General features: G+C 33.9%; 2 protein-coding genes across 2 annotated transcripts in view; both read right to left on the reverse strand.

Moving 5' to 3' along the window:
* Window positions 1–24,659, reverse strand: part of LOC132756601 (uncharacterized) — a 44,161-nt gene extending 19,502 nt beyond the window's left edge. Inside the window, exons 1-4 of the mRNA XM_060747716.1 lie at window positions 24,554–24,659; window positions 22,090–22,365; window positions 11,110–11,793; window positions 1,467–1,646 (exon numbers count right to left, since the gene is read on the reverse strand). Of these exons, the coding sequence (XP_060603699.1) occupies window positions 1,467–1,646; window positions 11,110–11,793; window positions 22,090–22,365; window positions 24,554–24,659 (1,246 nt within the window). The remainder of the gene's footprint in view (window positions 1–1,466; window positions 1,647–11,109; window positions 11,794–22,089; window positions 22,366–24,553) is intronic.
* Window positions 15,434–20,264, reverse strand: LOC132756597 (uncharacterized; the record flags this gene model as incomplete). Its single annotated transcript, XM_060747710.1, is given in 1 exon segment — window positions 15,434–20,264. A coding segment is annotated over 1 exon segment (3,818 nt), but the record flags the coding sequence as incomplete, so codon positions are not given.
* Window positions 24,660–24,878: the final 219 nt, after the last annotated feature.

Here is a 24,878-nt window from a genome sequence, read left to right on the forward strand (position 1 = left end):
GATGGAGTTATAGTTCTTGTGCACTGCACTTCCTCTTATTGTGCTTGACCATTGTATGAAGTTGTTTTGAATTCCAACCAGTACGTTTTAAGTTATGCTCCTGACAAGGAAAAGTATCAAAGGGCAGTAACACTGTATTTTGTCAAAATGGAGTTATGGCTCTTGTGCACTGCACTTCCTTTTAATGTCCTTGACAACTGTATGAAGTTGTATTGAATTCCAAACAGTAGTTTTCAAGTTATGCTCTGGACAAGGAAAAGTAACAATGGGCAATAACTCTGTAATTAGTCAAGATTAAGTTATGGTTCTTGTGCACTGCACTTCAGCTCAATGTGCTTGACCATTGTATGAAGTTATATTGAATTCCAACCATTAGTCTTCAAGTATGCTCCGGACAAAAAAAAGCAATGGAAAAGTAACAAAGGGCAATAACTCTGTAATTTGTCAAAATGGAGTTATGGTTCTTAGCATTGCACTTCCCCTTATTGTGCTTGACCATTGTATGAAGTTTTTTGAATTCCAACCAGTAGTTTTCATGTCATGCTCTGGGCAAGGAAAAGTAACAAAGGGCAGTAACTTTGTAATAATTCAAGATGGAGTTATGGTTCTTGTGCACTGCACTTCCTCTCAATGTGCTTGACCATTGTATGAAGTTATAATGAATTCCAACAATTATTCTTCAAGTTATGGTCCGGACAAAAGAAAGCAATGGAAAAGTAACAAAGGGCAATAACTCTGTAATTACTTTAGATAGAGTTATGGTTCTTGTGCACTGCACTTCCCCTTATTGTGTTTGACAATTGTATGAAGTTGTTTTTAATTCCAACCAGTAGTTTTCAAGTTATGCCCCAGACAAGGAAAAGTAACAAAGGGCAATAACTCTGTAATTAGTCAAGATATAGTTATGGTTCTTGTACACTGCACTTCCTCTCAATGTGCTTGACCATTGTATGTAGTTATATTGAATTCCAACCATTAGTCTTCAAGTTATGCTCCAGACAAGGAAAATGCAAAGGCGTCTCGACCGACCAACCGCCCAACCAACCAACCGACCACCGGGTGACTCCTATATACCCCCCCCAAACTTCATTTTTGGGGGTATAATGATAGAGATGCCAACTTCAAAACAATTGAGACCTATAGGTTAAAGACAATTACTATTGTGTTAATTTTAGTGCAGTGTTGGAATCCTGCAAGGGGGCACTATGTTCATTATTACAGACATAAAAGTACATCTTTTTGAACAATTAATCAACTGTATAAAATACTGATGCCATTAATCCATCAATTTGTATTGTCGCCAGTGCACCACAGGACTAAAAAGGAAATCATGAAAACATTTTTTTTTAATTTCTTTTTGTGTCAAACCAGCTGATTTATCATCTGACAGACTTCAGTATTTAAGTCTGAGCTAGCCAGGTCACTAATTAAGTAGATCTAAATGTTAAGAGTGAAGTTAATGATACCTTTGCAAAGTAGACAAAAATGAGGACTTGTATCTATTTCAACACTCTTCAAAGGACTGATAAATCTTGCAGTGTTATTGGTTTCTTGCTTTGTCATTCCAAGCAATCTTGCTGGCACAGGTTCTTGAATTGTAGTTGCATTGCCACAGAAGACTTCAACACTTTTTATCATTTCCCATCCTGTATTTGAAAGTTTAATGGAAAATAATAATATATATATATATACAGTGTTCAATCTAGAATGAATTCCATTAAGGGGGCCCTTTGGGCCCATAAACTTATAAAAAGGGGGTCATTTGAGAAAATTGGGGGCCCATACTTAAAATGACCATCAAATTCAAATAAAGTATTGCCTTTTAACTTTCTAGGTGGATTGTTTATGCAACAGATATACATTAGGTAAAAATTTAAAACAACAGTGATTTAATTACTCATACTGTACATGTACAATATCAGGTATGCTTTAAACAGTCAATTTAAATTTCACTCTGCATTAAATCTTAACAGTTCAAACTTTACATAAACTGTGTAAACTATGAATAAGTGAATGTCATAACAGGCAAAGACATTTTCTTTGGAAACTATGTTTTTCAGTGAGGTACTTGTACTGGAGAAAGCTCTCCTATTTTTCACTGATAGCCATGCATCTACAGCTTTATCAAAATCAAAATCAGCCATGTCAACTTTGTGCAGAGATATCCTCATTAATTTATTCAGTCTGTTAGAGGACAATCTATTTCTGTCTGATGATTTAATATCATTCTGGGTAGAAAACTCCCTTTCACAGTCAGCAGTTTGTAAGGGTGCAATAAGAGCAAGCTCAGCAAGTTTTAAAAGATTTGGAAACATCTCCTTGTGATACATAAAAAATCAATTTCCACAAATTATAGATACTGTCAGTAGGATACCTTTGTTGAATTACAAGATGTTTTAAAATTTCCCACTCAATTCTTAGTTTGTTACTATCAATGTAAGGTGCACTGTCTGTGTCATTATTACTTGAACCATAGAAATCACATAGTTTATCAATTTCATCCTTTCCAGGAATATTCTGCACAAAGGATATACCTCTCAAACCAAGGACTGGCAGAGCACTTTTTACTGTTGTATCTTGCCGTGGAAACCTAACATTTAGCTGTGCAACTATTTTCTGAATAAAGTCACTTCTTATGTTACTCAAATGTGTTTGCTAGTTTTTGCTTACTGAGATGATGTGATCTCTCAAGTCAAGTCCATTCTCAGTCAATGCAGTGTTAAACAGTTGCATGTAGTGACCATTATTCTGCTTTAAGTGTTCAAGGTGTGAGACAGTTGACTGAATAAGTGGTTGTACTAAAGAAATATCAATGTCTTGTTTCTGAAAGCTGAGACTCAGTTTGGTAAGTATTGGCATTATGTCTATTAAAAGGTAAGTTACACCCACAAATTCAAACTGGGTTAGCTGAGAATGAATCCCTTTTGCAGTTCCACCTTTCTCAGCTTGCTTTTCTTGCTCAAAATAAGTAACTAAGGAACCCCATGTGTGAAATATTGCCTCAAGGGCTGAATAAAATGCAAACCAGCGTACACTGTGAATTTCCTTGATTTTTAGCTATTTGTCATTCAAAACATTTTCAATTTTAGACAGATTTGCAGTTCTCAGTGAGGAATGTTTAAAATGGTAGAAAATATTTGTCAAAATTTCCTTGTACTTTTTTAGATATGGAATACTCTCTGCTGCTTGACTTGTGCATAAAGCTAGCTTGTGTGCCATACAGTGAATGTTAACAATAAGTGGCTGATCACTTGAAAGCCTAGCACTAACACCAGACTTTTTACCAGTCATAACTGCCGCTCCATCTCAGCCAAAAAACATTACATTACTGACATCCATATCCTTTTCACTTACCACAGATTTCAATGATTGGTACACAGTTTCAGCATCACCCTTAGCAATAGTAAAATTCTCAATAAAATGAGTTTCAGGCTGAAAGTCAGTGCATTCAGGAATAAACCTAGCAAATATGACCAACTTTTTCTGAACAGAAACATCATCACTCTCATCACACATTAGAGAAATGGCGCGGGCTGAAGCTAGTTTCTGTTTCATATCATTTTCTATAACATGATTTAAAGCATCTTGAAATTCTTCAGCAGCACTCTCGGACTCATAGGTGGCATTTTCTCCAGAATGCAAAGTCAAAATATCTGGGCAACCTTGTAGTTTTAAAAGTCTTAAAAGAGAACTGTTCTTCAATGTTGCAATTTTTTTTTTACACATCCAGTTAACTGTACGCAAAGCACTGATAATTGAGCTTTTCTTTTTGTCAAATGCAGACTGAAAAGATGCTAGCTAAGACTTCAGCGAACAGGTTTTATAGTACTGTTAGACCTGTTTGCTGAAGCCAATCCCGTATTGAAAGTCAACCAGAACCGTGACATATTTATGTCATGCTGTAATTCAATAAATGTGCGTGATCTGGAAAAAGCTATTTTAATACAGGTAGTTAGATATATTTGGAACACTTCAGTCTATATTTTTGAACACAGAACATTAGATTGATGAAATAATGCCTCAAAGTTTATCAGTGGGTTCACATTTCATAAAATTCGCCGCCATTGCTGCCCTAATTATCATGTGACTAGCGTGAATTTAGGTTTGGATACCTTTGCATGACATGGTGACCCGTGACCCAAATGCTATGATCTTTAATTGAAAACATGGCTTTGCAATTATGAATAACGGTGTATTTATTCAAGACATTGTACCAAAAACATGTTGGATTTATATTGTTTTGAGTGATGATTCATGTATTATTTGTTTGTTTCAATTCAAAATCATACACTTACTAAAAATAGTGTATGGTCCCGTACTAAAAATAGATGCTAGAATTCGCAAAACTTGAAGTCCCGCGAGATTTCTTTTGAAAGCAGACTCCATATTGGTAAACATTCTCTACATATTTCCCTAACAAATAGTTGGGTACACAATGTTATTGAAGTTTCATTTAAAAACAAAACATGAATTGATTCAAAATTGATTTGTTTGTTAAACAGTATTTTTATTTGATTTGGTAGCCTTTGCAAATAGGGTTGACCCATAACTTTACTGTCGCAAACGTCAAAATAAAAGGGACATATAATGTTATGGAAGCCAGAACTAAAAAGATGCTTGAACAAGAGGGCCATGATGGCCCTGAAGTTGCTCATCTGTATATAGGCCCCCCAGAGCGGGGCCAGTTTAATCCCCAGGGCTTTTATTTGAACAAACTAGGTAGACACCCATTAGAAGATGTTTCATGCTAAACATCTAAGGTCTAGCTTTTTGAGTTTTTTTTTTAATTTTTTTTTAAGTTTTAACTATACACATTTAGTTAAAAGCAATGACACCCCTAGGGCGGGGCCAGTTTTGACCCCAGGGCTTTTAGTTGAACAAACTTTGAAGACACTCACTAGAAGATGTTTCATGCTTAATATCTAAACTCTAGCTATTGGTTTTTTTTTCAAAGAAGATTTTTAAGTTTTTGCTATACACATATAGGGAAAATTAATGTCCCCCTGGGCAGGGCCAATTTTGACCCTAGGGCTTTTATTTGAACAAACTTTGAAGACACTAACTGGAAGATGTTTCATGCTTAGTATCTAAACTCTAGCTATTTGGGTTTTTTCAAAGAAGATTTTTTACGGACGACGGACGGTCGGACGGACGGACAGACGCCGGACAAAAAGCGATCAAAAAGCTCACCCTATCACTTTGTGACAGGTGAGCTAAAAACTGACTGATCACGTTGGTCAATAATGGCATTCTGATGGTCAGAAGAAGACATGTGTCGCTCATTAGTTGAAGTTGACTGAGATATACATGGACCACTATCAACATTTTTCGTCGACTCTTTATCAGACGACTTTGATTTTTTTGCATTTACCCTAAGAGTATTTTCTAAGCGAATGCGCCCATCGGGCCCACAGTTAAATTTGTTTTGCGCCGGCAGTCATTTTAGGGGGCCAATGGCGCTATGGCGCGCTCTAGATTGAACACTGTAATATATATACACATATATATACGCATTTATTTATATACGCATACATACATTTATATATATATATATATATATACATGTATATATATATATATATAGGTTTGTGAAAAATATTTGCATCTACAAAATACCTTTCAAAAACACTGGATCCCAAGAAGGATACAAGAACGTGGAAAAAATAACAATAACTTTGGAGAAAATAAACGTTCATACAGTGCTAAAGTATAAATACCCAAGTACTTTCGGCGTATTATGCCTTCATCAGGGGTGTATTACATGTATAATGTGCACACAATCGAGCACAAAATCTCAATACGTGTGTACTGGTCAAGGTCTGTCTGGTTATTTAACAAGAGGGCCATGATGGCCCTAGATCGCTCACCTGACTTATCTAACTCATCCAAACAATTACCTAGACAAGCATTCTGACAAAGTCTCATGACAGGTGAGTCAAAAATGTGACCACTACAGTATTAACAAGGATTATCCATATTTGAGCAGTGCGACCTAGTTTTTTACCCAGGTGACACATATTCAAACTTGACCTAGAAATCATCAAAACAAACTTTCAGACCAATTTCCAAGATACTTGGATCAAAACAGTAGCAACTAGAGTGTTAACAAGATTTTTCTATTTTTAGCTCCGGTGACCTAGTTTCACATGTGATTTCGAACAAATCCAAGCAATTACCTAGACAAACATCCTGACCAAGTTTGATGATAATTGAGTCGAAAATGTGACCACTAGAATGTTAACAAGGTTTTTCCATATTTGGGCAGTGTGACCTAGTTTTTCATCCATTATGACCTATGTTCGATCTTGACTTAGAAATCATCAAAACAAACTTTCAGACCAATTAACAGAATATTTGGATCACAACAGTAGCCACTAGAGTGTTAACAAGATTTTTCTATTTTTAGCTCCTGTGACCTAGTTTTTCATCCGTTATGACCCATGTTCGATTTATTCCCAGCAATGACCTAGACAAGTTTCCTGACCAAGTTTAATGACAATTGAGTCAAAATTGTGACCACTAGAGTGTTAACAAGGTTTTTCTATTTTTAGCTCTGGTGACCTACTTTTTCATCCGAGATGACCCATGTTCGAACTCATCCGAGCTATCACCTAGACAAACATCTTGATCAAGTTTGATGATGATTGATGCAAAAATGTGACGGCTAGAGTGTTAACAAGGTTTTTCTATTTTTAGCTCCGGTGACCTACTTTTTCATCCGAGATGACCCATGTTCAAACTCATCCGAGCTATCACCTAGACAAACATCTTGACAAATTTTGATGATAACTGATGCAAAAATGTGACCACTAGAGTGTTAACAAGGTTTTTTTTATTTTTAGCTCCGGTGACCTACTTTTTCATCAGAGATGACCCATGTTCAAACTCATCCGAGCTATCACCTAGACAAGCATCTTGACCAAGTTTGATGATGATTGATGCAAAAATGTGACCGCTAGAGTGTTAACAAGGTTTTTCTATTTTTAGCTCCGGTGACCTACTTTTTCATCCGAGATGATCCATATTCGAACTCATCCAAGCTATCAACAAGATAAGCATCCTGACCATGTTTGTTGATGATTGATGCAAAAATGTGACCGCTAGAGTGTTAACAAGGTTTTTCTATTTATAGCTCTGGTGACCTTGTTTTTCATCCGAGATGACCCATGTTCGAACTCATCCAAGCAATTGACTAGACAATCAATCTGACCAAGTTTGATGAAGATTGGTTCAAAAATGTGACCACTAGAGTGTTCACAAGGTTTTTCTATTTTTAGCTCTGGTGACCTACTTTTTCATCCGGGATGACCCATGTTCGAACTCATCCGAGCTATCACCTAGACAAACATCCTGACCAAGTTTGATGATTGGGTCAAAAATGTGACCTCTAGAGTGTTCACAAGGTTTTTCTATTTTTAGCTCTTGTGACCTAGTTTTTCATCCGAGATGAGCCATGTTCGAACTCATCTGAGCTTTCAACTAGATAAGCATCCTGACCAAGTTTGATGATGATTGAGGCAAAAATGCGACCACTAGAGTGTTCACAAGCAATTGTGGACGTACGACGGACGACGGACGGACGGACGGACGACGGACATTCACCGATCATAAAAGCTCACCCTGAGCAAGCTCAGGTGAGCTAAAAAGGCTATCTTTGAAGATTTTTATGTTCAAGTTTGAAGACAATCCATTCAAAAATAACAAAGTGACAGCCAAAAATAGCCAAAAACTGAAAATTTCAATAATTTGACCTTCAAGGTCATTTATGAGTGAAGGTCAATGTCTGTCTGATTACTTTAAAGGGCTGTCCTTGAAGATTATTATGCTCAAGTTTGAAGACAATCCATTCAAAAATAACAAAGTTATAGCCAATAAAAGCCAAAAATATGAAAATTTTAATAATTTGACCTTCAAAGTCAAGGTCATTTTTGAGTGAAGGTCCAGGTCTGTCTGGTTATTTTAAAGGGCTATCCTTGAAGATTATTATGTTCAAGTTTGAAGACAATCCATTCAAAAATAACAAAGTTACAGACAATAATAGCAAGAACAAGCAAAATTTGGACTGTTGACCTAGAAGGTCAAGGTCATTTATGGATGAAGGTCAAGGTTAGTGTGGTCTACTGTAAGTTCTTGTCCCAAGGGTTGTTGTGGCCAAGTATGAAGACAATAACCAAGAACTAAAAAAGTTATGATCCAGGTACAAGTTTGTGGATGGCAACGGCAATGGCAACAACACCGCCAGGACTGTAACAATACCTCTTAGTTTTTTTTTAAAAAAAAAAAGAAAAAAATTTGAGCTAAAAATAACTAGAAATGTGTCCATAGGACAGGGGTGCCCCCACACTCCGCTGACCTGTCAATCTTCTGACTCTAGGTCAAATATTTTTTGGGCTAAACATGACACAAGCTTGAAAACTGAAAATCTTTTACCAAGTCAATGACAAAAACTCTACAAATACTGAATAAATCCACAAGCAAACCCAAAGGTGCATAACTACACATGCTGACCAACCTTCTTGTATACTTTCATGACTGCAGGTCAAACTTTTTGCTATACATGAACAAGTCTATAATTTATATTAAGTCAAGGGCAATAACTCTAACAAAACTGAAAACAAGAGGGCCATGATGGCCCTGAAATTGCTTAAAAGGCCCCTGGGGTAGGGCCAATTTTAACCAAAGGGCTTTTATTTAAACAATTTTGGTAGACACCCATTAGAAGATGTTTCATGATAAAGATCTTAGCTCTAGCGCTTTGGAATTTTTAAAAGGATATTTTTTAAGTTTTTTACTATACACATATAGGGGAAAACAATGATCCCCCCTCCCGGGCGGATTTAATTTTGACCCCAGGGATTTTATTTTAACAAACTTGGTAGACACTCACTAGACGATATTTCATGCTCTTTGGGTTTTTAAAAGAAGATTTTTTTAGTTTTTACTATACACATAAGTAAAATCAATGACCCCCAGAGTGGGGCCAATTTTAACCCCAGGGCCCTTATTTGAACAAACTTGGTAGACACCTATTAGAAGATGTTTCATGCTCAATATCTAAGCTCCAGCTCATTGGGTCTTTAAAAGAAGATTTTTTAAGTTTTTACTATATACATTAAGAGAAAAAGAATGTCCCCCTAGGGTGGGGCCAATTTTGACCCTAGGGCTTTTATTTGAACAAACTTGGTAGACACCCACCAGAAGATGTTTCATGCCTAAAATCTAAGCTCTAGCTATTTGGGTTTTTTTAAGGATTTTTTAAGTTTATACTATATACAAATAAGGAAAAACGATGACCCCTCGGGGCAGGGCCAATTTTGACTCCAGGACTATTATTTGAACAAACTTGGTAGACTCTGACTAGATGATGTTTTATGCCAAATACTTAAGCTCTAGCTCTTTCAATTTTTTTAATTTTTTCTTTTGGTTGCCATGGCAACCGGAGTTCTGTAATGAAATTCTTTGAACAATTTTTAAAGTTCACTACCAAAGGAACATTCCTGTGAAGTTTTGATGAAATTGGCTTGGCCGTTTATGAGGAGATGTCGTTTAAAGTAAAAGTAACTTTGTGACAGGTGAGCTAAATTTCCACATGCACAGATTCACAGTGAAGTTGATCACCATTCCTATAAAGTTGGTTGATTCTAAATCAAGCACTCAAGGTACAAATAACATGACATTTTTAATGGTTTTAACTAAGTCAAGGGCAAATACTCTACAAATACTAAATAAATCCACAGTCAACCCCCCAGGTGCACAACAACATATGCCAAACCAACATTTCTGTAAAGTTTCAGGACTCTAGGTCAAATACTTTTCAAATACACAAGTTGAAAATTGCAAATTTTTACTAATTTAAGGGCAATAACTAGAAATACTGAATAAATCCACAACTGTAACTAAACATAATGACCAACATTCCTATAAAGTTTCATGACTCTAGGTCAATTACTTTTTGAGTTAGTGTAACACAAATTGAAAATTGGACATCTTTATTAAGTCAAGGGTAAATCTAAATATGAAGTCACTGGTTGCTATGGAAACTAAGCTTTTGTTCTTGTAGATTTAGGGCTATAATTTGAACAACTTTTGTAGAGGTCCTCAAGACAATGTTTCATATCAAACATCTGTAGTATAATAAAAGAAGATTTTTTTTTTACTATATACATAAATAAAAAATCAATCACCCCTGGGACTGGGCCAATTTTGACCCAAGGACTATATTCTGAACAAATTTAGTATAGGTTTACTAGATAATGTTTCATGTATAAAAAACTAAGCTTTAGCTCTTGTAGTTTTAAAGATGAATTTCTTTTTAAGTTTTTACTACAAATGTATATGCATAAGAAGGAAACCTGGGTTCCCCTGGAGTGGGGCCAATTTTGATCCAATGGCTGTAATTTGAACAATTTTTGTGCAGGTCCACCTGACATACCAAATATCTAAGAAGAAGCCCCTATAGTATCCTAGGTATCAGTTCATATCAATTGAGATTTTCATGCTATATATATATATATTGTCCTTATTTGTAGTCGCTTGCAGTAAAAAAGATTTACATATTTTTACTTTTTATTGATATTAAAGGGACTCCACTGAGGTTTAAAATCCTAGAAACATAACATTTGTATTTATTACATAAATGAGCTGGGGTACTTTAATAGAAATATAAATGCAAAGATAGTTGAGAAATATACTTTGAAATAAATTGAAAATCGTGTTTTCATGCTTTTTCTTAGCCCATTTTGAGTGAAAAGCATTTAAACGCTTTCCATTTTGGGTCATTTTTTTTACAATTTGAATAATCATTCTGGAATAACGAAGTGCGCAAATGATCTGAAATTTTGCACAAAGATTAGTGGTCTAAACCTATCTGGAAAAAATATTTTCAGTCCCATCATGTCAAAAAACCTCAGTGGAGTCCCTTTAATATTTTCTTGATATATATTATATCATCATAAATTCAAAGATAATAATTAGAATTCTTATTAATTCTTATTTATTTTCTTGGTATGAATGCATAACTTTACTTTATCTCATGACATGGAGATAACTAAGCCAGTTATTATGACCCCAATGACATGTTTAAAATAACCAAGCTGGAACTAAACATACCTTTATTAAGTAGCCAAGTGTCCTTTTTGTCAACTTTTTTTTCACTATAACCCTCATTTTGAATTTCACCTTCATTTTGAACTGCTCTTTGAATTTCACCTTCATCTTGAATTGCTCTTTGAATTTCACCTTCATTTTGAACTGCTCTTTGAATTACACATTCATTTTGAATTGCTCTTTGAATTACACATTCATCTTGAATTGCTCTTTGAATTTCACCTTCATCTTGAATTGCTCTTTGAATTTCTCCTTTATTACGAATTTCTCTTTGAATTACACCTTCATTTTGAAATTCTCTTTCAATTTCTCCTTTATTTTGAATTTTGATTTGAATTACATCTTCATTTAGAATTTCACTTGTATTTTGAATTTCACTTTTATTTAATATCATTAGGTTTTCCTTTTTAATAAATGACCACTTCCATGTTTTAATCTTTTTCCATTGAACAATGAAAAAAACTATCAATAGACAAAGGACCATGACAATGACAAATGAAATCTTTGCATACTTTTTCTGTGTTTTAGAAACTATTATTGAATCAGGTAGACTTGTTTTAGGATATAAAGACAATACTTTTCCACAACTGACTCTATTCTTGCTCCCGCAATTATATTCACAGCCTTTCTGTGTATCTTTTGAAAAGCATTTATTGCAATGACAAGCACATTCATTATCTTCATCACCTGAAAATATGGAAAAATTATTAAGATATAAAGCTGCTAGTCTGAAGTAAAATCATACTCAATAAAAAAATATAAATTAACTAAAAATGTGTCCATAGGACACCGGTGCCCCCACACTCAACTATTTTGCCAATTTTATGACTCTAGGTCAAATATTTTTTGGACTACATGTGCCACAAATTGAAAACTAAAAATCTTTTACTAAGTAAAGGAAATACTGAATAAATTCACAAGCAAAACCCAAGGTGCATAAGTACACATGCTGAGTAACATTCTTGTAAACTTTCAGGCCTACAGGTCAAATACTTTTTGAGCTATGCATGAACAAGTTGAAAATTGCAAATTTATAGTCAAGTCAAGGGCAATAACAAAACTGAAAACAAGAACTGGTTGAACAGGGTGATGCTCCCCGAAAAGGTTTTGGACACAGGAAAGTATAAAAAATTGAACAAATGGCAAAAACTCCAAAATTAGGCAAGGCAGAGTTATGTTTTTTTTTGCAATGTACTTCTATTGAATGAGATCTATCTATCTATAAAGTTTCGTGATGATATCTCTTATAGTTTCAGAGTTATGTCCCAGTAAAATTCAAAGTGTAAAAATGAACAAAGGGCAATAACTCCAAAATTAGACAAGGCTGTGTTTAGGTTCTTTAGCATTGCAAATCTATCGAATGAGATCTATCTACCTACAAAGTTTCATGTTGATATCTCTATTAATTTTAGAGTAATGTGTAAAGTGTAAAAATAAGCAAAGGGCAATAATTCAAAAATTAGGCAAGGCAGAGTTCAGGTTCTTGTGCACTGCACACCTACTCATTGAGATCTATCTACCTACAAAGTTTCATGTTAATACCTCTTGTTGTTTCAAAGTTATGTCCCGGACAAGAAAAGCGTACAGACGGATGGCTGGACGGACAGACAAAGCGGCAACTATATGCTCACCCTTTGGGGAGCATAAAAATCCATATGCAAAATCCCAGGTGCATAGCTTCACAGTGATGTTGATCATTATTCCTGCAAAAGTGATTGATTCTGACTCAAGCACTCAAGGAACAAATAATACATCATAATGAAACGGTTACCATTTTAAGTAAGTCAATGGCAATAAATCCACAAGCGAAATCCAAGGTGCACAATTACATATGCTGACCAACATTCCTCTTAAGTTTCAGGACTAGGTTAAATACATTTTGAGCTACACACGACACAAATTGAAAGTGACATCACCAAATCATGACAAGAGGGCCCAGAGGGCCCTGGATTGCTCACCTGACAAATAGGTCAAAAGGTCACAGTGGAGCCTCTTTCCACCCCAGAAGCACAATCAGAAAACAAGGGTCAGCTTAATCTAAACAATTTTGTACACTATGACGTCACCAAAGAATTTTTTGTGTTAAATTATTTCAAAATTGAACCAGTGGTTTAGATGTTGTTTAAATGGTTTATTAGTCGCCGGTAGAAACCGGCGACTATATTTGTATCAGTTTAATATTATACCTATGGTAGGAGAAGCCCTTAAAATCTGAAAATAAAAGCATGTCAATTATTAAACAATTTAAGACCACAATTATGTTTCATAATCTCAAAAATTAAAACATAAAATAACTTTGCTCAATGAAATGAAATATACACATATTGACATCTTAAAAAGCAACATAACAATTTTCATAAAATGAATCAATAATGTATCCCTAAGGATCAGTCATTATATTTAGGGATACTTTTACTTTTTTCTATGTGTCAAGCGTTGCTATTTTATGATATATAAATCATGAATGATATTTGAAATGACACTTTTAAATTATTTGGTTGTTTAAATTTTATTAGACCTATTCTATTTCATTATTTTATTTAATTATAAACAGATTCTCCCTGTTCGTTTGTAAGAATCATGTGACTACACATTGTATGTTATCATTATAAAATCTATTAATAGTAACAGATTGCTGATAAGACAAACAGGTAACTTGTTAATGGTTGGCAAAAGGTATGGCAGCTGATAAGATGCAAATCATTGTAATTTTGTATAAAGAATTACAAAGTTATTTTTCATTAATCAGTTTCATATTTTACATCATTAGAAAACCTAATATTTTACACATTAAAAATAGATTTTCAAAACTTTTTCCTTTTTCTTGGTAAAGGGTTAAACTTGGCCCGTTCTGTCAAACTTTTGACAAGAACGTTCAATAGTTTAGTTTAGGTTGAACATGACTAAATAATTTTCTGCTTAAGAGGCACATTATTGAAATATATAGAGGATATTTGTTTAGTTCAGTGTAAGATCGGAATATATTTCACCGAGTGAGCACCAAAATAAAAGCTATATGTATTTCACGAGTGGCACAGCCACGAGTGAAATATGAATTTTTTGGTGTTCACAAGGTGATATATATTTCGATTTTACACTAAACTAAACAAATTTTCTTTTTATTACATGCAAAGAAACGTTTTAAAAAGACATTTAACCAAATACTGAGTGAAAAACGCGCCAAATGATAATACAATGTGACGTCATTTACGACATCACATCATTACGTTGGTACCCAGTACTGTGCACGCTGGTATTTCACTGAAACAACGTAAGGGGCTTAAATTCAAAACAGTAAAATTATCAAAGTGGTAATTTCACTGTTTCAAACAAATTTGACTTTTACAAAAAGATAGATAAATATAGATATCTGTATAAAAGTTTTTCATAATAAATTTGAAGTTGTGAATATTGGATTTTGTAAAATATGGCAGTATATATTAGAACAATAATTTTTCAAAGTCATTAATTTTACTGATTTTAAAACTTAATTGTTAGAATAAGTAAATATAAATAATTATAAATTTAATGTTGATAAGTGCATAAATAAACAAAATTAATTTATAATTAATATAATTCTATTTTATCATAATCTGGTAATGAAATATGAAACATTGGAAAGCTTTTTAAACAAAATTAAGTTTTTTTTGTTTTTGTTTTGTTTTGTTTTGGTGGGGGTTGGGGCAAATTATACAAATTTGTAATTTTTTATCTTAAGTTATTGTTGTTTTAGTTAAAGGTTATGATTTTAAGCATTAATAGCCTTTAATACATTAAAGAATTAATATGTTAATAGTTGACCTAAATTTTGTCAATTTTATCTTATTTATAAACTCTCTTACCTTCTGAAACTGAGATTTACCAAAGATTAATATAAATGATATATATTATTCTAAAAATAAATATTTATATAAATTATAATGGTGGTAAATTAAGTATTGATATGTACCTGTGGGACACTAATATACTTTAACCGACATGGATTATTAACAAAAAGATTAGAAAACTTTCAATTCCATTTTTTGAGACGACACCAATCTTTTTTCTTTTTTTATTCATTGTAACATATTTATGCAACATTATTATTTTTATGAGTTTATTATAAAATGCAAAAATATTTCAGTTTTCTTTTTTGTACTACTTGTAATGAAATTTATTTGCACCAACATCCAGAAAATACAGAATTTACATTGCCTACTTATATTTATCATCTGCCTTTTGTTATTTACCCTGAGGGGCTCTCTTATCAGCAGGGTACTATTTTAAAACACCAATACACAGCATGACTTTTGACACTTCAATCTTCTGTACATGTATGGTATTTTATTTTAAACAAGAGGGCCATGATGGCCCTGAAGTCGCTCACCTGTATATAAGCCCCCGGAGCAGGGCCAGTTTAAACCCAAGGGCTTTTATTTGAAAAAAAACTTGGTAGACACCCATTAGAAGATATTTCATGCTTAACATCTAAGGTCTAGCTGCATGGTCAAGTTTTTTTCTTTACACATATAGTTAAAAACAATGACACACCTGGGGCAGGGCCAGTTTAGACCCAAGGGCTTTTATTTGAACAATCTTTGTAGAGACATACTAGAACATATTTCATGCTTAATATCTAAACTCTAGCTATTTGGGTTTTTTCAAAGAAGATTTTTAAGTTTTTGCTATACACATATTAGGAAAATCAATGTCCCCCGGGGCGGGCCAATTTTGACCCCAGGGCTTTTATATGAACAAACTTTGTAAACACTCACTAGAAGATGCTTCATGCCTAATATCTAAACTCTAGCTATTTGAGTTTTTTCAAAGAAGATTTTTTTAAGTTTTTGTAATACACATATAAGGAAAAGGAGTGACCCCCGGGGTGGGGCCAATTTTGACCCCAGGTATTTTATTTGAACAAACATGGTAGACACTCACTAGAACATGTTTCATGCTTATTAAAGTTTTTTCTTTTGGTTGCCATGGCAACCAGAGTTCTGCATGGAATTAAATTCTTTGAACAATTTTCAAAGGTGACCACCAAAGGAACATTCCTGCGAAGTTTGGATGAAATTGGCTTAGTGGTTTATGAGGAGATGTCGTTTAAAGTAAAAGTTTACGGACGGACGCCGGATGAAAAGCGTAGTTTGAAATCTGCACTAGTTCTTGTTGTCATAATATGTTGACAAATGGTTATGTGTGTTCATGTGGCAAATCAAAATTAAACAAGAGGGTCATGATGGCCCTGAATACATCTTCTGACTGGAAGTAGGTTATAAGGTGAAGGTTTAAAATTTAAACTATAACATTACATATCTTTAATTCTTAAGAGGGTAAATATTTTGCTCGCACCGGATTTTATTGTGTAGAGATTCTTTCAGTACAGCAGTAGATAATCTTGTGATCTGACCAGTAAGTTTCTACTGTACCCACAGTGGCATCAATATTTGTTATTATCAAGTCTAATGCTGATAGATTATCAGTTGTAGGTTCATTAAGACGTAATCTACAGTTAAGCTTATCATACAAATACTGCAAAACACCCCTATGATATTTTAAAACATCAATATTAAAATCACCTAGAATAACCAAAGGCTTATGAGGTACCAAATGTGGAATGAGTTTCTCTGTCAGCACAGTGCGAAAAGCAGAATCAGACATTTTTGGTGATTTATACAATACTACAACTTGCATTTCATTTAATTCTCTTGCAACATTCAGAAGAACAAATTCAAAATTCTGGGAGCTAAATATGTCTGCAGATTTTATTAATACATCATCTTTGACATAAATAAGTAACCCATGCGGAGGTCTTTCAGATGTTGATGTAGTACATTGGTCATTGCGTATTAAATGGTATCCCTGTATCTGATAGGAAGAATCATTATCATTTTCATGTAATCTAGTTTCTGCCAATCCAATAATATCACAAGACAACAATCCCTGGTCATGTTTCACATCAATGAAATGCTTGTTTAATGACCTACAATTGTTGAATGCAATTTTAAAATCCATATTTGAAAATACATGTATAGATTCCAAGGGAACATAACACAATTCTAGAGAAGCATCTTTAAGCAATCTCTTCATTTCTGTTTTAACTTGTTCATCAACTTGTAAAGCCTGCTCATTAAAATTGAGAATTTGAAGCTTTTCTAAAGACCTTACTCTACTTAATGCAACATAATGAAGGTGAGGAACTTTTCGTGTTTTTCTTTGGGATAGGTCAATCACGACACTATCAAGTGTTGTTCCTTGTGCTCTATGAACTGATCTCCCAGCAGAAGGTTGTAATGGAAACTGGATTCTTTCAAAAGTTTTTTTGTTATATGTGAAGGTCCTTGTGATATCAAATGTTGGTGTCCAATTTTCATTTATTTGTGTGTGATAAAAGCCTCGATTTTTATATTTTAATCTAGTTCCACAACCAGCTTTCAAATCCACAAATTGTACCCATATGATACTAGGACGTTGTGTTTCCTTCAGTTTATACTCTATGAACTTTACAACACATGACGCACCATTTGCAAGGCCATCTTCAGTATTTGTATTGACTGTTAAATCATACAACATTCCTACAACAATATCCAATGAACAATGAAGATTAGCAGTTCTGTTTGGATCAGTGGGCAATCTTTTGATAGCCTCTTCTTGTTTATCCTTTGATAATTTTGGTGAAACAACAGAATCATGACAAAGAATGGATACTTTTTGATTGTTTGAACTGTTTAGAAGTGTGTCATTGAAAATATGCATGTAATAATTTTCAGCAAATAGATGTGGGGAGTTAACTTGATAATTCTTAGCACTGGATTCAACTTCACAACCTTTAAGGACCATTTTATCTTCTGTTGTCAGTGAGTTAATTCTCAGCCTGTTTAATAAGTCTGCAAATGGTAAATCATCCTTTTGTCTCATTACTTCTGACAACTCATACATAACAAACAGTTCTTTCCATAAGTTCATGGACAAAGATGCAGCATCATGACTTAAATCATTAAATATCCAACCACCATTTATAGGTTTTAATTGGAATAAATCTCCCACTGCTATAATGCTTACACCTCCAAATGGTTTGCGAGTACCTTTTAATTCTTGAAGTCTCTGATTTATGAAACTCATCATAGTATTACTAACCATTGAAATTTCATCAATTATGACAACAGATAAATCTCGATATTTGGATCTGAATGTATTTAAGCTGTCACATGTTAATGTTTGGTCAGACTGTTTATATTTCTGCTTAAATGCGGACGAAATAGTAGAGCCGTTTATATTGAAAGCTGCTTTTCCAGTATATGCACACAAGAGTACCCTTATATCATCAGTATTTTCCCCTTCTTTCAAATTAAGCATTCTATATAGTGTTTGATACAATGCTCTTATAACAACACTTTTACCAACACCAGCACCACCAGAAAGAAATGTATATAAAGGTGCATCTTTTGTTTTTATCCAGTGAACAACATGATTGTAAAACTCTTTCTGTTTTGAGTTCAATGAACGCAGAAGAGCTCTGTACTCTTCATCTGGTAACATATTTTCATTAGAACTGATTTGCGCAGATGAAATGGAACATCCAATTTCTATGCCAATATCATATTCTCTTTGTTCACTAACTCTGTCAGGATTGAAATATATAAATGTTTCTGACTCTACTGGTTCTTCTTCAGCAGTTTCTGCTTCTTCTTCCTGAGTTCCAGGAGCAATTTCATCATATGCATTATATTCTGCTTCAGCCATATTTCTTGCTAATTCTAACTCATCAACATGATGTTCATAACATGCACATTTTTCATTTACAGCATTTTGGACTGATTCATACTGTTCTTTGTATGTTGCAAAATGTCCAAGTAAATCTTTTTCTTCATTTCTCCATGGATAAAAAAGAAGTAGTTTTTCTCTATAATAGTTTTCTTCATCTGTTTTTTTATTAAATCTTACATACCTTATGATTTTTGAATTACGGCGTCTTCTGATTTTTATACCACTTTTCAGTATACTAATGTTTTGGCAATCATCAAAATATTCATCATCTGACATTCCAGCAAAATTTTCATCATCATTTTGTTCTGAATTACCTATATTTTTTTTATCATCTGGGTAAACCACTTCTAATTGTGACACATAATCAGCTAAGCAATAGTTATCTAGAGCCTTTGGACGTTTTGAATATCTTTTTATCACATTATCTGACATGACATCAGTCGAGTCTGCAGGCAACTCATCAAGATCAGACTTGGGTTTTAACAATTGTACTCTTTGGTTGGGTAAAGACGTATTTATGAATACAACATCTCTTGTACTTCTGGTCAAGGGCATTTGCAAAACTAGATAGACAGCTTCCTGTGCACTCACTTCAACACTGTTTGAAAACACATTTCCAATGTGTCTTACTTGCCTTTTTATATCTAGGTTGCCATTTCTTGCTTCCTTTGCAGCAGCATACATAAGATTACTCATACCACGTTGTGATTTACTTATATATGAAACAATATACATGGCACAAGCATATGGATCCAAGACAAATTGTATGTCAGTATTTGCTTTCCATGCTTTCAATACTACGTCATTGTATAAATTTACACGTATCTCATTTGGATTTCTTTTCAAAAACACCTTGGGAGAATTTAATGAACTTCTAATGCATTTAATATAATCATCCTCATTCATCTGTACAATATCTGACAAAAAATTCTCAAAAGACATATTATATCCATGTTTCTCATCATTCATTTTTTTCTGAATTTTTTCATATTGTTTGAGATATTTCTCCTTGTCATTTTCAAGTGGAAATAACACCATTGTTTTTTGCAGAGGTGGTAATGGATAACCAAAACGGCATATACGATCTTGTTTTTTTCTACACGTTCTTGAATGTTTATGGATTTGGATGTCTACCAAGGCCCCTACAAATTCATTGTTAATGGAACATTTTAAGTATTGGTCCACATATGCTGCTATCTCTTCATTTGAGTCTACATTTAATTTTGGAGCATTTTCTACCCACACAATCATATGAATATGTGGAGATCCACGTTGTTGGAATTCAACCCTATAAAAATAATCTGTCACTTTACCTAATGGTTTATGATCACTTTTAAGAACCGTATTTATAAAATTCTGAACTCTATGGTCAAAAAACCTAGAACAAGTAACTGGATCTGACTGAATCAATTTTATTTTTTTCTTTATTCTTGAACCATTAAACTGATATTTTCTTATGTTTATGATAAAACAATCATTTATCTATCCGGCGACTTGATGCTTTAGCATCAAAATCTCTACTTGTCCCTACTTTTAGAGGATAACTAGATGGCCTTACATACCCCTGGTGGGCCCCTTTTGATCCCAGGGGAATAATTTGAACAATTTTCACAAAGGACAAAGGATCAAAGCACTAAGTTGTGTGATTCTTAAGAAGAAGAATTTTTTTAAGATTTTCATAAATAACTCTAAATAAAGCTAATTAGGCCCCTGGTGGGCCCCTTTTGATCCCAGGGAAATAATTTGAACAATCTTCACAAAGGACCACTACATGATGTTATATACCAAAATCAAAGCTCTAGGCCTCAAGTAAACTTGATGACTTCCTGGAGGGGCCGCTTTTGACCCTAGGGGCATAATTTGAATAATCTTTGTAAAGGACCACTAGATGATGCTACATACCACATATCAAGACTATAAGCCTTGTACATTTGGACAAGAAGATTTTTAAGATTTCCCTATATAAAACCAATAAGCCCCCTTTTGACCCTGGAGACATAATTTGAACACTCTTTGTAGAGGACCACTAGATCATGTTACATACCAAATATCAAGGCTCTACGCCTTGTGGATTTTCACAAGAAGATTTTTTAAAATTTCCCTATATAACTTTATATAAAACTGAGGAGCCCCCTTTTGACACTTTGGGCATAATTTGAACAATCTTTTTAGAAGCTGACTAGATCTTGTTACATACCAAATATCAAGGCTTTAAGCCTTGTGGATTTTCACAAGAAGATTTTTTAAGATTTCCAATTATAACTTTATATAAAACTGAGGAGCCCCCTGGCAGGGCCCCTTTTGACCCTACAGGCATAATTTAAACATTCTCAGTAGAGGACCACTAGATTATTTTACATACCAAATATCAAAGCTGTAGGCTTTGTGGTTTTTGACAAGGAGATTTTTTTAAAGATTTTTTTTTTTAATCGAGTAAACACAATGGCAGGCAACCTTTTGACCCTAGGGGCATAATTTGAACAATCTCTGTAGAGGACCACTTGATCATGTTACAAACCAAATATCAAGGCTCTAGGCCTTATTGATTTTGACAATAAGATTTTTAAAGATTTCTCTATATAACGTAATTAGAACTGGATAGGCCCCTCGAGGGGCCCCTTTTGACCCTAGGGCATTAATTTGAGCAATCTGTTTAGAGGATGACTAGATCATGTTACATACCTCATATCAAGGCTCTACACCTTGCAGTTTTTGACAAGAGATTTTTAAAGATTTCTTTTTTAAAAAAAAACTTTCAGTTGCCATGGCAACCAGAGTTCTTCAAGGAATTGAATTCTTTTAACAACTTTGGAACAAGGAACATCCCTGCAAAGTTTCAACAAATTTGGCCAAGTGGTTTAGGAGGAGATGTTGTTTAAATAAATTAATGAGGCACAGAAGATGGACGACAGATAATGGGCCATCACAAAAGCTCACCTTGAGGACATTGTCCTCAGGTGAGCTTAAAAACAATAATTTACAATTCATAGACTTTTTTCACAATGAAACACGTGTGCAAATATCAACTATCCATAACCAAGTACATTTTGCATGATTTTTGGCCACAAAAATTATTTATCACATTTTCTTTTTATCTGCAAAGCTTTTTACATGAAATATGCATAATGAAATCTGAGCAAATTTCATTGTTAAATACAAATCTTATCTTTACTATATACATACAGAAAATTCGACATAAGATTTTAAACATGATAAAAAATTGTCCTTTCTTACCTCCGAAAAGTATTAAATACAACTTTGTATCCAAACAGACACATGCTTTATATTGGTGTACATCTAACACATGAGGAATAAATGTGTTTGAATTTTCAATCAAATTTCTGCAATTGATTGTACAGGGCTGACTGGATTGTCTTATCATATATACTAATACTGTCACTTTACTGGTTGGATTTTGATCTTTTTTTGTCTCAGTTCTCAGTTTTCCAAATTTTTTCCTTGTTGCATACTGATGAAGTTTTGTCAGTGACACACATGCACCTACATCACCTATATTGAAAAAATAACATATAAATGTATTTTTAAACATGTACATGTCATAAACTTTACTCTCAGTCAAAAGAAAGTAAAAAGAAGCACAGCAATGCGACAAAAACAAGGTTTTCAACAACCAAGTATTGATGTGACAGGAATTAGAAATAAAATATGGCAGCGAAGAATAAATGATGCTGTTATTTGTACCAACACTGAAAGTTCAAAATAAAAATATACCAGAATATAATTTGAGTAGCAATGCCAGGCTGTATTTTCATGCCAAATTAAGTATTAATAGGTCAAAGTGTACTGAATGAGTGGAAGCTGAAAATTCTATTGTAAGCAAGTGACCTTGACCTAAATGCTCCCACATATCTAAGTAGCAATCCCAAGCTGCATCTTAATATAAGCTACCTACACAGCAAGGTTGGTGTCAATAGGTCAAAGCAAACACATTGTTCACAGACACCTGGGTAGCAATCCCAAGTTGAGTCTTGATATATTAGCTACCCACATATTAAATTTGGTTCCAATAGGTCTAAGCAAACTCAAATTATTATGCGGGGACTGAATTTCTATTTTTAGCAACAGTGACATTGATCTAGCAATCATGAGTTGTGCCTTAATATATTTATCTACCAACACACCAAATTTGCTGTCAATAGAATACAGCTAACTCAAGTTATTTTGTGGAAACTGAACTTCTATTTTTAGCAACAGCGACCTTGACCTTAATCATAGTCACATGGGTAGGAATCCCGAAAAGTGTCTTTATATAAGCTACCCACATACTAATTTTAGTGTCAATAGGTCAAAGCAAATTAAAGTTATTGCCTAAAACTTAATTTATAATTACCATGACCTTGACCTTGATCAAAGACATCTGGGTAGCAATTTTAAGCTGCTTCTTGATATAAGCTTCCAATACACCACTTTTGATGTCAATAGGCCTAAGAAAAGTCAAGTTTTTGAGCAGCGGAAACTGAATTTCCATTTTTAGCAACAGTGACCTTGATCACACGCATACTAGTCCCAAACTGCTAAAGATAACAAGAGCCACCGCCAGGCGGGGGCAACGCATCAACTTTTTACTTTTTCTAACAGCAAACAAAGAAATGATTGAACAAATCTTAACGTTTCCTTTTTATAAATTTAATCGCTCTGTCTTGTCACATTAGTTTTGTCTATATATTTTGTATATATATACATACGCATTTGTATATATATATACACGCATATATATATATATATATATATATATATATATATATATATATATATATATATATATATATATATATATATATATCTACGAATCCGGAGTTAAGTCGAATTATAATTAAGAAAATTAGGTACAAAGTCGTACGTCACGGAATGTCGAAGCCAAAGTGGTTCGACCTACACGTTTGACCTTCTGTAAACCGTGTATTGGTAGAGGAATAGAATCAAAGCTTATGTGAGTCACACGTTGAAAGGGTACCTCCAAACTGCAGCTTGAATTTTTGAAATCGGAAGCCAACTTTTATTTTTAAAAATTTTTGAAATTTTATGCGTATATATCTGTCGATTTTAAAAACCGACGTTAAGTCGAACAGGTGTTTTTGTCTATGATATCCGATCCCTCCTTTACATAATATCGATTTTCTAGCGATATATCAACACAGTTTTGTAAGACCTTTGGATTTGTCGTCATATACATTAGTGTATATTAATCTTAACATGTTTAAAACTGGCAAAATAATTCTTTTTCACAATATACATCCCCCATTTTGAGTAGTTTCTAATCGGAATGCTCTGTTTTCTTGGTTATTTAAGTTGTATAGCATTTTAATAGACCTTAAGTTGAAGTATGAAATTTATATATGAAAACATTAAGACAACACTAATATCATGAATGAAATGACAGTGTTTGCTCGGTTTCTCCTTCATAAATGTACGAAAATCATTTTATTCAACGTTCACCTAACATTAGCTGTACTAATAGAATAATGATGCCAGTTAACGTCTTCTTCGAGTTTCTAGTAGGGTATTGCTTGAACTCGCAATGTTAGAAAATCACGAATCAATCTAAGTTCAATTGCCTTTTGTGTACTTATTTTTAATTATATTTGTTCCTTCAATCCTGGTGGCGTGCCGATGGTCTGTGTGGCTGGTACTTTGTATGGACATTGTCCTCCCTTCTGGATCCTTTTTCATATTTTACGGGTACTTGGACATTTCGGCAGTCTCGTCTTTTGCTCGACTATTTGTGAATGGGTGTTTGGGACTCTCGTTGAGTCCTTTGGGTCCTTCTGTTCGTGATGTGGCATTATGTTCGGGGGTGGGTGCATCGTCCGCTTCGAAATTATTTTGTCGGTTTTTCTAGGAGTATGGTTTTTGCCATTTCTGGTGGGTTGTTGTTATGATTTGGTTGTTGTGTCTGTTGGCCTTGTGTGCCTATGTTTGTGAGTCGGTTGGGAGATGATATAAGCTGTGTATTAGTGTAACTGGCTGCGTTTTCTGAAACGGGCTTTTCTTAACACGTAATT

This window comes from Ruditapes philippinarum, unplaced genomic scaffold, assembly GCF_026571515.1.
Source record: "Ruditapes philippinarum isolate M1 unplaced genomic scaffold, ASM2657151v2 ctg1324_1_1_1_1, whole genome shotgun sequence".
In the NCBI taxonomy this organism is placed as follows: domain Eukaryota; kingdom Metazoa; phylum Mollusca; class Bivalvia; order Venerida; family Veneridae; genus Ruditapes; species Ruditapes philippinarum.